This window comes from Strigops habroptila, chromosome 1, assembly GCF_004027225.2.
Source record: "Strigops habroptila isolate Jane chromosome 1, bStrHab1.2.pri, whole genome shotgun sequence".
Taxonomy (NCBI): Eukaryota; Metazoa; Chordata; class Aves; order Psittaciformes; family Psittacidae; genus Strigops; species Strigops habroptila.
This window is the reverse complement of record NC_044277.2, coordinates 116918753-116932109: the sequence shown is the minus strand read 5'-3', so window position 1 is coordinate 116932109 and position 13357 is coordinate 116918753. Positions and strand designations below refer to the sequence as shown.

Sequence of the window (13357 nt, the reverse complement as noted above, 5' to 3'; positions counted from 1 at the left end):
TAATACATATATTGTTTGACTTGTCTACAATAAAATATTAAACTGGACCATACATTGCTGCTTCTCAAACTGCTCCCTGACCTATCCATTAGCAGATGTCACAGTGGGAAGGCAAAGAATTTGAGAGGGGAGTTCAGGGAGGAGAGCCCCCATGCAAGAAGCAGCGTGTTTGCACAGCTCTCAGAAGGACAGCAGGGAATTGCATTTCCCTGTCATTGCCAGCTGAGATGGGAGGAGGAAGAGGAGTCCTGGGATGCGAGCCTCTCTTGTACTGAGGTGAAAAAAGGCTTGGTGTGTCTTCTGAAGTGCAGTACCTCATACAAGCATATGACTTATTTTGAGAATGATTATCATGAAAGCTGAAACAAAACCAACTTTAGGAAGCTTAAGGTTGTCTTAAAATCAATAACTAATAATTGCAAAGGTCATACTGTCAACATCAAATTAGAAGAAACCCATAACTTTGCAAACTACCAGGCAAGGTTAGTGGGTTTTTTGTTGTTTTGGGGTTTTTTCATAATGAAATCTCCATATCAGACTTGGAGTTGCAGGCTTTCTGCTTGTGATATTTGAGAATTTCAGTAGCATTTTAAACAATCTGACTGACATTGGAATAAATAAAATAACGTCTAAAAATACAAATAGGGTAACAGATGAACATACATCGCTTATTATCTTTGTTATCTCAGTTGCCATCTTTATGTCTGGCCTGTTCAGCACTTCAGTGTATCTATGAGTATCTTGCACATCCTTCTTATAGGATACCTGTCAAAAAAAGACAGTTTAGTTTAAAACAGACAAACAAAAGCATTTGAAGTTTATAAATAAGCTCTGAATGATCTATCAACTCAGCCATCAAATTTAATAAAACTCTGTTTGACAGGGATTATTTAGTTGAACCCTCACACAGGTTAACAGGAAAAGGAAGAAATTCAAAAGCATAAAATACAATGTTTAAATGAAAAATGGTTTTGCTTAGAAGCGTAGAAAATTAGAGCACTGCAAAGACTGAAATATTAGGTTTTATCATTAAATTTCAGAGGACTTCTAAGAGTACAGCTTTTTTTTTTTTTTTATGCTGTACCCTTTTTTAACATAAACTAATACGATACTGAACACCGCAGCCTGGCAGACTGCAGCTACACTGAACAGAAACTGTAATCCTACCACAGCAGACATCTTTCTCAATAATAGGCAGCCGTGCAGCTGGTACGTAACTCAATGACACAACTCCACCTCAGCATCCCCCCACTCCCTGCGCAACTCCACTTATCTGCTCCTCTGCACAATCAGGGGAACAAGCAGGCTGAGTGTTCCAGCATGTGGAGTACAAAACTGAATCTGTTTGTGCAAAAGCTGCTACTATAATGAATGGGCTCAGAAAGCTTTGGCCAGAAGGCTAAACCACAGGTAGGAGAGTCCAAACATTCTTCATTTAGCAAAGCAATCACAGGAACAGCACAGACCTCAGGGACATTACAGAGGTTTGAGACCACAAGTTATTCTTCTCCCCCTTCAGGGTCTGTAGACTTTTTCTTCCCCCTTGCTGTAGCACATGTGTCAATCTAAGCCAATTTCCAAGAGCTGTCTTACCGAATTATTCTGAATGATTAAGATAATCGTCAAATAGTGTCTGACATATTGAAGTTTCAGGCAAAAGTTAAAGAACACAAAATTAAGTCTCCAGAAAATGGAAAGAATAATTCCCGCTTTACTGGACAGTCTTCTATATTTTCTTCTATTGTTTAATAAATTTAACCAACCTCTCACGATAGTATTTCACCATCAAGAAAGTCCTCAGCTTGAAGCTTCGCTTATAACCTCCATTCCTATTTCCAACGTAAAGTTTCACTCTGAGTTCAATGCAACAAACCCATAAACTGCAGCATGCAGCAACAAATATAATTTGTAGAAATGTTATTTTAAAAGGAAAGGAAAAAATCTTACTTTTTAGCAAATATTTTACAGGCAACAGGAAAGTAATTTTGCGTCCATATGGCTTTAGCTGAGTAGACAAGCTAAATAGGCTTCACTGTTGGCAGCTTGCCCACAAACAGGTCTTATAATTTTTAACCTACAATGAGTGATACACGAGTGTAATCACTGATAAAACAAACAAATAAACAGGTTGGCTGAATACAGCCCAAAGTATCACCTACCAAGAAAACAGAAACTGATTCTTGCAGTTGGTTTAAACCACTGGAAGTTTTGTTTTGGTTAGGTTTAGATTTCCTCTATTTTTTCAAGAAACTAGATGTACAGAAAAGCATTTGCAATTCAAGGCTTTACATGAATTTAGTTAATTATATGCTGTTCATCCTAATGACCACATGAGGTGAGGTGAAAACCACAAAGGCAGCAGAAACAGGTTTCTGAATAGCACCCTATCATCCATGTAAATTGCAAATTAAAGGCCAGCATATGTGCTCAAAATAGAAATTAGGAATGGAGTGAATTTAACAACAGAGAATCAAGAACAGTGGTGATAAAGTTGAGGTAAATGTGGTCACTTATTGCTCCCAAATGACATGATCATATAGTACATGAAATAATGGATTGTGGTTAATTTTAGGGGGAAAAGGGGGGTGGAATAAGACAGTGACAGTCCTTTATATTTCACCATTTCCAATTATATTAGATGCAAGGCCAATTGCTATAGCTTTCCCTGAGTGAATTATTATTCTTCCTGCACCTAAACCAGTATACCTATTACTTATGTCTGAGGGAAAGTCATCTAGCATTTTACAAATGTCTGCAATATATATTTGCTCCATTCTGCAGCTTGTCATACTCCAGTGAGAATAAAAATGTTATGCAGCAGAACAGTAGCTTGTCAGAGGTAGGCCAAAGAAAGAAAAAATATGTTTCCCATTTCCTGAATAACCTCAATCCCTGGATGCTGACCCTTTCCCATTGGGACAGTGTGCTGGCCTGTATTACACAGCTGCTATTCTGTTCCATGTAGTGATTTTTTTTCTTTTTATAGTGCTATGTTGGAAAGTAAAACCAGAGCTATTCCAAGAGAGCAGGGGAACAGATGTAGACAGGGCAAAGCAACCAGCTTGGTGTGTGCACCCATGGGCACCAAGAAGATGGAAAGCTAAGAAGCCTACAAGAGGGGAGAAGAGAAAACAAAGCCTGGTCAAGTAAACAGCAGAAGCAGCCCAGAAAGGGGCCATCTTTTCTCCTGAGTTGGTTCAGCCCTTACTGAGAGGCTTAAACCCTGACTGGAACCTCCAGGCATTACACAATGCACATACTCGAACTTCACTTCAAAGGGTTGCTAAAGCTCTACCAAAAAACATCACCAAAGGTTCAAGAATTGCCTCTTTTTATGAGGACCACAGGTCTACAAAACATCTGCTCAAACTGTTGTTCACATAAGAAAAAGCAACCGAGATACTGACAAGAGCAGCAATGAAAGACCTAAATGGAGAATTACAGCAGAGCAGTGGGAATTGCGAGCGAGAAAGAAGCAGGGACAAAAAGGAAAAAAAATTGTACCATCTCCAGTTTTGAAGTTGCTAATAATAAATTAAAAATACTAACTAAATTTAAATGTTTTCTTACCTCAATTTGAAATTACAATATAAAGTGGTTACATTGTTGAATATTTTTAGAAACAACAATAATTTGAACAAAAGCCATTCTCATGATTACATACTGTGAATTGCCACTAGTTTTTTAAAAGCATGGAAAATACTCAGTGCTTGCTCACAATTAGTAGACTAATTTTAATAAGGCAACACCTCCAGCTCTTATAAAAAAGCATAAGGTCCACTGGGGATAAACATGGTGGTTTATTTACTCCAGCTGAGGGTCTTAAAGATGCTTTGCCTTTCATGATGGTGCCAGTACATTGGAATGCACTACAATGCTGCAAAGTAAACAGATTTCCAAAGGTGCTCAGGTTGTCAGGTTGTCAATCAACAAACTGAAACTTCTGCTACATGGTGACCCAAGCGCACCTAGGTTTAAAGACTCAGACCTTACCTGCAATCTTTTGTCTTCTCCCCTATTTCAATTCCAGAACTATTCCAAGCTATAGGTAACAAATTATTAAAATATGCACAAGCTGCTTTGAACACATTTTGTCCTCTTGAGATGCACACACAGAAGCCAGCAAGGAGCTGGGCACACCTATCTGCAAGAGAATTTGTCTTTTACTGCTTGTCCCTGCTTAGTATTTTCTAAGAGCTGCAAGTCCACTAACTAATGGCCTGTCAGCTGTGTCTCTGCCCCCTTTTCTCTCATCTGCACCTTGGAGTCCATCAGCACTAAGAAAATGACTAGCTGGTGACAATCATCATTGGCAACAGCTTTTCTGATCCCCACTCAAATGGTGTTGAAAACTGTTTCCGGCTTGTGTAGAAGAGACAAACACATTTCTAGCCTATTACAGATTGATGCAGTCATCCTTTCCAGTAATGGGCTTGAAAATTGATTGGTCCCAATTACATCAGGAGTAAACACATCATTTTCAGCACCAGTTGGAAGTGGTCCAGGGGGACCTGCTGTTGACAACCACTGTCAGCAGAAAGTTAGTCAGTGAAAGGTGATTTTTCTCACGCAGATGCTGAACAGAGAGCCAGGAGAAGCTTTAACATGATCTGCATCAAAACAAACATCAACATTTTGGTATGTTATTGATGGTGTTTAAGCACATTGTCTCAAGATACACTGATTTGGTCTTAACAGAAAGAATGTAATCTTTTGTGTGTGTGGATTGTGACTGCACAATAGCCTCAACATGGAAAAAACCTTACTCCTAAAACAATATAGACTTCTTAAATATTCAAATTTAAATAGTCAGTGAAACAGTATAAATTACCCCTACTGACATCATATGGACTACAAAGAGCATACATATACATCAAAAGTTTGCCCAACTGTCAACTAATGTCTTAAAAGCAGCACTGTTTCATACACAGGCGTAAGAGAAAAGATACCAGGGCTCCAACCTTAGATATGCAAACTGCCTTTTAAATGTTCACAGTTGAGTCTATTGCAGTTTTCTTATCTGGAGAATCAGAACACCACTTCCTTATTTCATACAATGTACAAATACTCAACATTTTTTTTCTGTTCATAATGCCCGGTGATGGACCAGGTCATGGAACGGACAACACAGCTTTGTTTACCTTGATCAAATACTCTGGGCAGCTTCTACCCAGGCACAATGTGGCAACTGTTTTCTTTGCTTAAGAAATTCAGTTGTCATGTCATTTCACTATTCAGTCAGTTTCTTCTATCCATGTGATCCTCAACTACACATAAAGTGAGCCACTATGTTGAGACCTGATGGTTTTCTAAGTGCCACCACCTAGTTTTGGTCCCAAGTTTGGAAAGTTCCAGATGAGCTAAAAGACATCAGCCAAGCACAGACGTAAATTATGCTCATGGTCCCTACTTCACTTTTCTCCAAATGCCTTTGTGTGCCAAAGTCACACCATTAACATTCACTTCACAAAACACAAACACAACTTATAGAGAAAAGTCATCTGTTTTGGATAAACATGCTTTCGTTCAAGCATTATGTAGTATTTACACTATTTTTCAAGTAAATTCCCTATCATTAAAATAGTCACTTTTGTTCTTTTGAGAGCAATTTTCCTCAGTTTAAGTACGAAGAAAAGAAAAATGTTTTTCTCATACATGATCACATTGTTCGTGAAATTTTACAGTGCTTCCCTATTACACAGCTTCAGCCCACGCTTATAGAGCATGTTAATGATATTCAAAGTGGTGTGAAGGCCTACAGCACATGACAGTTTCAAAATGTCAGCACAAATGTATTGTAAGTTGAATACAGTCTTAATTTTTGAAGGAAATTGCACATTTCAGAGAGTTGTGTATAAATGTCAGCCTTATTTTAAGGCTGAGTAAATAGTCTTAAACACATCCTAATCCTATTAGATGCAAACCCTGTGTGTAAAGGTTGAATTGAGTTGGCAGAGCATTGTAGGTAAACATGGATTCTGCTCCCATAGGTATACTGTACTGAGTGGTGGATAAAAGAGCTTTGTCCTTCTATTCCCCCAGTAGTTTCCCTCCTTTTCCCTGTACTTTCAAAGCAGTGATTCTACAAATAGCTTGAAATAGTTCTGAAAGACAAACGCTCCACATTTGGGATGCTCACTATTCCACGCTCTGGCTCAAAGATGAAAACTCACACAGCTCTTAATTAAACCTGTACTTAGAAAACAACAAATCCACAGCTATTCACAGTGGTGCCCAAACAATTACTCGCAGGAGCTCTGTAACTCCACTGAACAATAACTGGACTTACATAACTTACTCCTTTATGTGTGATAAAGATGCATCCCCATTGCACTGCAGCTCCCCATGAGCAACCAGAAAGAATCTGTTCTTAAGCAGATGAAACTATCTGGTTAGAATTTTACATTGGAAATGGAGAGTTTGTTGGATTTTTTTCCCTCCTATGTTTGCCTTCATGTTCTTTTATTTTGGTGGTTTTTTGCTAGCTGCAAGGGTGATAGAAGAAGAAACAACTGAATTTCATTTACTAGCACACTAATCCTCATACCACAATAAATTTGATTAAAACACTCATCTCATATTTCTCCTGATGTCACCACCTTCTCTAAGAGAGATTCCAATGTCTCTTCCCAACATTATTTCCTTTCCTTGTAGTCCACCATCATTTCTACTGCTAAGTAAAAAAACCTCTCTTGCTTATGGGTAGAGAAGTTCATGTTCCCAGCTCCTATGCTCTGTCAATCTGACATCCTGATGCTTCCAACAGCAGTGACAGCGAGAATTTGACAGGAAGAGGGAATTCTGTAATCAGGGCAGGTTGCAAATTACTGCTGGGAGTTCCAACACAGGTATTTCCCAGCAGAAGAAAAAGTTATTCTTCAAACATAATGCTTCCCTGAAGTTTTCCAGCAGCCTTTTAATCAGCAGCCAGCTGTCAAGATTCTGCACACATAGACATACATCTAACATTGACATTTAGTTTTCAGCCTACATAACCTAAGAGTGTTTGTTACACTGTCAGTAGGGAAGACAGGGTAAATTTAAGATAATTCAAAATGAACACCCAAGATTCATTTTCTACATTGTTAACAGCAAACAAATATCCCGTTTATCTAGGAAACAAGAGTTATAAAATCACCTACCTACCTGACTTGGTTACCTAAGAAGAATGGAAACGAATCATGATTTTAAAGGTATTTACACGTCAGCTGTTCTTACTGGTTTTGTGTACCCCATAAAAAGACCTCACTATTTTAGCCAATCTTCTCTTAAAATTTACTTTGTTCATAAGTAAGCTTTTACAAAACCTAAAACTAACATGTTTTTCTTTAAAGTTGTGTTTGTATCATTCAGGACACTAATCTTGGCAGCATTTCTGCCCCCAGCAATGGTGCATTAGGCTAGCTTAAGCTATCTTAACCATGATATCCAGACTGACTTGACACTAATAAAAAATGTAAATACTATTATTAGGGGTTTATATTGTGAAGTTAAAACAATTATACAAAAATACAAAAATATTGTAAAGTTAACAAGCAGATGTAAAAAAAAAGGTAACCAACTTTAAAAATATTGCTAAACACTCTAAATTATCTAAGTTATCTAAATAAAACTACAGAACAAATACTTTGGTCAATTTCAGTCAATGGTATAAACTGATGCCCGGCATCAAACTGAACTCTATGCCTCAGATTCTATAAAATAAGTCATAAACTGTTCTTTGAAAATCATTTGATCTATATTCAAATAGATAGGAACAATGTTATTCATGCGCATAAAAGTGTGAGAGAGCAGGGCAGAAACAGCCCCCCTTCTTTCCTCTCTACAGAACCCTGAAGAACCAAGCGTTGACAGTGTAAGACACTGAAACCATGCTGATGAGGTCTTCATGTAAACATAGAGCTTTATACACTTTTAAAGTACAAGTAAGTACACACGAATTCAGATAACCTGTGTTTGTAATTTTATTCCAAAATGATAGCACTTAATAACAATTTCAACCAATAAACAGTAACAACCACTTCACGCTGAAGTTTAGAATAAAAAGCACATACCATTACTTGTATTGTATTTTATACACACATCATGTCCCAAATTACTTCAGAGCAAATAATGTAAAAAAATACCAACTAATGAAATATGAAAATATTCCATGCCCAATTCATTTCAGTTAATAGATGTATTTACCTAAAACAAGCAAATAGATGGGGGAGTACTTACATCACTCTGGTATTTATTGACTTCCATAGCATGCTTAATATCTGGAGGCTCCTTCATATGTGCATAATCTGAAGTTCCTTTCTCAGCATCATGCTTTTGTTTATAGAGAACCTGAAAAGAGCAACATTATACTTCTGTGCCTCAGCAGAGCAGGTATAATAACATGAGCTGGGTTAAACCTAGTGTTGTAGTGTGCCTGTATTCAGGAAGAAATGCAATAACTAATTAAGCTCCTTAATGGAACCAGAACCCTGAAACAAGAGCAGCTTTAACCCAAAACAGAGACATATGAGGCACAGTTAGCGGAGAGATTTCTCTGCATCTGTATTGCAACACAGGTATGAGTAGACAGGGGGGGAGAAAAATATACCAAAACAGAAATTTTGTCTTAACAAGGTGAGAAGACAGTCCAGGGAAATGCATAAGCAAAAGATTTTTTTTCTCAAAACACACTTGAAACTATCAGTTAAGTGACTATTTCAGGTTTGATTTTTTTTTTCTATGTTTAAAAAAACAATAACAAAACCAGATTTTGTGCATTCCTCATAAACAAACAGGTTTACATGAAATACTCATAGCCCAAACATCTGTTTCTTCCACTGTTAGGAAGTTCCTAGCACAATGTACATTTTCACTAGCCCTCAGGTTCTCAAAGAAATCTTTACATTCAATTGACATCATGGTAAAGGAAACTGGAATTGTATTGTGAGTTTACAAACAAATTATTTTTGTAATAGAAACTGAGCTCAATGTTGGGCATTCATCCAACTTCCACTATACTCTGTTATACTTACATATACACGCACTCACACACTAAAACTGCCTGGAAAGCTGATCTTGCACTTATCCTTGTCGGAAGCTTTTAGGCTTACATTAAGAAAATTCACCAGGTTTTGATTCTTGAAGAAGCATCAAGCATCAAGAAAATTCATTTTCTAATAGCACTCGGGAGCAAGCATTAAAATAATCCCCAAGAAAACAGCAAATACTAAATAAGATTGAAAGCTGATCAGGAGGAGAAGGATTTGAAACTAAAACCCTTGATAGCAATAAAAGAATACTGTGAAAGTTTTGAGATGGGAACTCTAAACTACAGTGATACAGACCCTTTTAGGACATGATACTAGAACTTTGAGAAAATGTTGTATCTGTTTGTGTTTAAGGCAGCAAGACTGCATCACAGTCACAGATCAGGGTGCCCAAGGCAATATATTAGTATCTCCCCTGACCATCTCAGATTACAAAATGATATATAGGCTGAGAGATTAAGACGAAAAGGGTTGGGGTTTTTTTGCACTGCTACTATACGAATGAAAATATCAAATTAGGAAACTTAAAATGTGCCATCTCCTTACACAGTGTAAATCCCAACATGAGAAAACTAACAGAAATGACAATTAAGTGTCCACTATCTTGGGAAAATATAACTGTTTCTTTAGCTTAATGTAGGAATAATTGACTTGCTATTTGACAGCCCTGTTCTTCCTAACTTTTCACATTATTTTTATTAACTGACTTAAGTAACCTTGAAGCGATCACAGGCTATGAGAAGTTCAATAGCTGTCTAGTTTAGTTTTGGAGAGTTTAGTGCAGAACTATTTCCAGAGCTGTAAATCAGTTCCAAGGAAGCATGAAAAAAATGTTTATGGGGATTATTTCATCAATATTCTTAGAACCATTAGTTTACATGTTAGTATGAGTACATTTATTTCTCATTTCATGTTAATTTTCAAGTTTTAGCTAAACTGAATTTTTTTTTTTTTTTTAACCAAATCTACGTATGAAACTACTCTACATAGAGATCAAGTATTACAGGTTATTGACGTAACTTCTACTCTGTAGTGGCACCATTTATTAACTTAAGAAGTACAAGGTAATTATTTAAGTAGGCATGACTTCAGATTGAACTAATTTGTAAGTACTCATTTCTTATTTTTCTTGTCTCTCCCATACACCACTGTGTCAATAGGAAGCTGCACTAAGGAAGGCTTTGTGCTCTTTTAACTTAACTCTGACTGACCCTCTGCTTTGGAATACTTTAAACACTACTAAATTTTTATTTTTGTATTTCTCTTTATAGTCAGAAAGCTGAGCCCTGAACTTAAAATCCACAACATAGGATTGTGTAGGAGGAAATGTTCGAGAACACAGAAAATGCCATTTTAACCGCTAGATACTGAACTAGATTAGCTGACATATTTGTGTAAAACAAAACTAGAGAAGCCCAGAAGGCTAATACCTGCTACCATAAAAAAGAGAAAGTCTTGAACATGAGATTTGAAACCATAAAAAACCATGAAGAATTACATAAAACTGCCTGATAATGTGTAATATGATTGTAAATGATGCAGTAAGCCACAAAAAAATAGCTTTATCATAGTAAAAAAAAAACCTAACCACCATATATGAAAGTAAAAAGAGGATTCTGCCTATAAGTAAGAAAAACTCTGAAACTTTCTCTTGAAGTTGAAAATATTGCTTAAGATTAACTTGGTTCATCATCTTTAAGAACAAACAGAAAATACTTGAGCATTGACATATAGTTACTATTTGAGATATTGCCCTGTGCAAAGGAGAAAATTAAACTGCCTTCAGTTTGCTTGAGATTATTCCCTTCAGATAAGAAGAAAAACAGTGCAATCTCTTCTTATGGCAGAAATAAAGCGATGAAAAAAAGTGATGAAATGCATACTTTTTTTCAACATTGTTTCCCCTTTGAGCAATTTTAAATACTTTTATCATTGTTTGTGACACCTTCTTAAAAAAATTATTCTGCGTAAGGAAGGATTCAGTATACTGGTCTTCAGACAAGAAAAAGACTTGGCACAAAGCTAGCAATGATCAGAAATTTTCCTTCAGAAATATTGTCCACAGGAAAACTGTAATTTTTCCAGAAAATGTCTATTTCCCCTCCAGAAAATCAAAATGAGAGCTCCCTGCCTGGACTGCTCTCACCAACTCCATTTTCTCATTGCAGAGGACAGGGAAATTGGTGAGAGCTTTGTAGGCTGGCAAGAAGGGTGAAGTTAAATGGTGAGGACAGGGACTTCTGTTCTCTCTAGCTTACCATGGGGACAGCTATGATAAAAGAGATGAAGAAAGGAAAATCTGCTTGCTCACTCTGAAGAAAGCTATTTAGAAGGCAATAGACAAATTTTCTGTATATAGAAAATGGATGAAAGCCACCCAAGCTATGCAAATTCTTTTTCATTCTCCTGAAACACTTTTTTTACCACAAACAGTGTCACGATTTTTTTGTCAAAATTTTTGATGCATTTCCTTCTCTATGGGTATTCGTTTCCATCTTCATGCCAGTTCTACATAAAATACAAAAAAGCAAACATGGGCTTTATGCAAAAGCCCGCAGAAGTAGTCTGGCTTTAGTCTTTCCTGCGTATCTTGAAGAGGGAATTGAGCATGAATCAATATAACCAATATGGGGCGAAAGCTCCTCAGGAGGAAAACCACAGATGTCAGAGTGTTGTACTCTCCATTATGGTAAGATCCTGTCAGTGCTGGACACTGAATGGCTGAAACCCTTCAGAATGAGGTCCTGGCTCTGCTAAAATCCAGAACAATTGCCATATCAGTTAAAGATGGTACTATGGCAGTCTGTTTGTTCTGGAGAGGACAGTGGAGGGCAGCTGTAGGTAGGCAATAATTTCTTGTGAGAAAAAAGAAATTTCACCTAGTTGCCTCCAAGTTCCTAAATTATGAGTGTGAGCTGAAACAGTGTACTAGATCTAGGCTAGATCTCAGTAGGCTGAAAACAGTGCTGCTGGGCAGCAGCAGGGCAGCAGCACCATTTCAGGATCAAACATCGTATCATGGCAGAGACCATTTGTGGAGGACCATGTAAAGAGATCACCCAGTAGAGGTACACTGGCCTCATCAGGCAGCAGTGGAGAGAGTCAGTGGCTCTCTTTCTTCCACACCATGATCCCCTAGTCCCGACACATCTGCTTGGCAGATGAGGCTATGGATCCTGCCAAGAACATGGCACCACAGAGTGAGAAAGCACCTGCTTGATCTGGCTACAAAAGCATTTAAGCCCAGCCTTGCACCCAAGAAGCATGAAAAGGGAGTCAAAGGTGTAAATTCACACTAATGTGGATGGGGACGAGGACACGTAATTTCCACCTCTCAGGAAATCAGCACCTATTTAAAATCAACTTAATATAATTGAGAAACAGACTGCAGTTCTGTGCTTGTAACAGCCTTTTTGCAGGAGGGTTGGCACAATGGCCAGTTGGTACTGTTCCTTCTTCTTCCTAAGGCATACCCATGGTCTCCTCTTGCTGAAGTGATGACCTGTAAGTTCACAATCCCAGCTAGACAGATGCAACAGAAATCCTCTCTGCCATATTCTGACTCAGTTGAAATCTGAAATCCTTGTATTAGCTACTTAGGTATCACAGTGATAGGCACAATATGGCTTAGATTTGAATACTGTAGAATAGATTTTCCACTAGAAAATCCCCTAGGATTTCTGCCAAAGTAGCATTAAATTCAGGTCCACTATAACAGTAACCACAAGTTGGAAAAATGTGTCAGTGTATCTTTAAGTTTTATGACAGATTATGATTTATAATGCATCTATTCCTAAGGGGATGGTATTAATTTTATAGGAAAAGTTTCTGCTTAAATATAACTCATGGTATATGCATATTTGTTTCTCTACGACTGTTAGAAGATTGAAGAAAAACTTCAAAAAGTGTCAAATGAAAATGTCAGTCTTTTCCTTTAAAGGGTTTTTTTTGACAGACCAAATGGTTTCATTTTTAGTCTCAGTTATTTATCTTTTCTGCCACATCACCAATGTTAATTAACCTCATTTGTATATACTAATGTAGAAGGTACGCATTTAGAATGAATCCAGGAGTAAATCTGTGGCAAACTAGTTAACTAATGTTTTATAAATCAAGCTAACAATTTAAAAACGTTATACAAGTTTAATTCCCAATTTATTTCTACTGTAATTCTTCTAATCACTCACTTTACAATGAAACACCCCATTAATGTCATTTCAGCTACTGTGCTGCTTTAACTTGAGTGTATATATGTTCCTTTTCAAACTATGGAAACTAAAATATACTTTAAGTCTTTATATTTATTTGCTTAATATAGCCTTGTTTAA

General features: G+C 37.1%; 1 protein-coding gene across 14 annotated transcripts in view; it reads right to left on the bottom strand.

The window, feature by feature from the left end:
- Positions 1–13357, bottom strand: part of NEBL (nebulette) — a 248903-nt gene that overhangs the window by 69310 nt on the left and 166236 nt on the right. For 13 of the 14 annotated variants that reach the window (XM_030495792.1, XM_030495808.1, XM_030495815.1 and 10 more), the window contains 2 exons: positions 8221–8331; positions 664–765 (listed from right to left, as the gene is read on the bottom strand). The exons of the other annotated variant lie outside the window; for it this stretch is intronic. In XM_030495792.1, coding sequence (XP_030351652.1) covers positions 664–765; positions 8221–8331 — 213 coding nt within the window. The remainder of the gene's footprint in view (positions 1–663; positions 766–8220; positions 8332–13357) is intronic. 14 annotated transcript variants of the gene reach the window in all.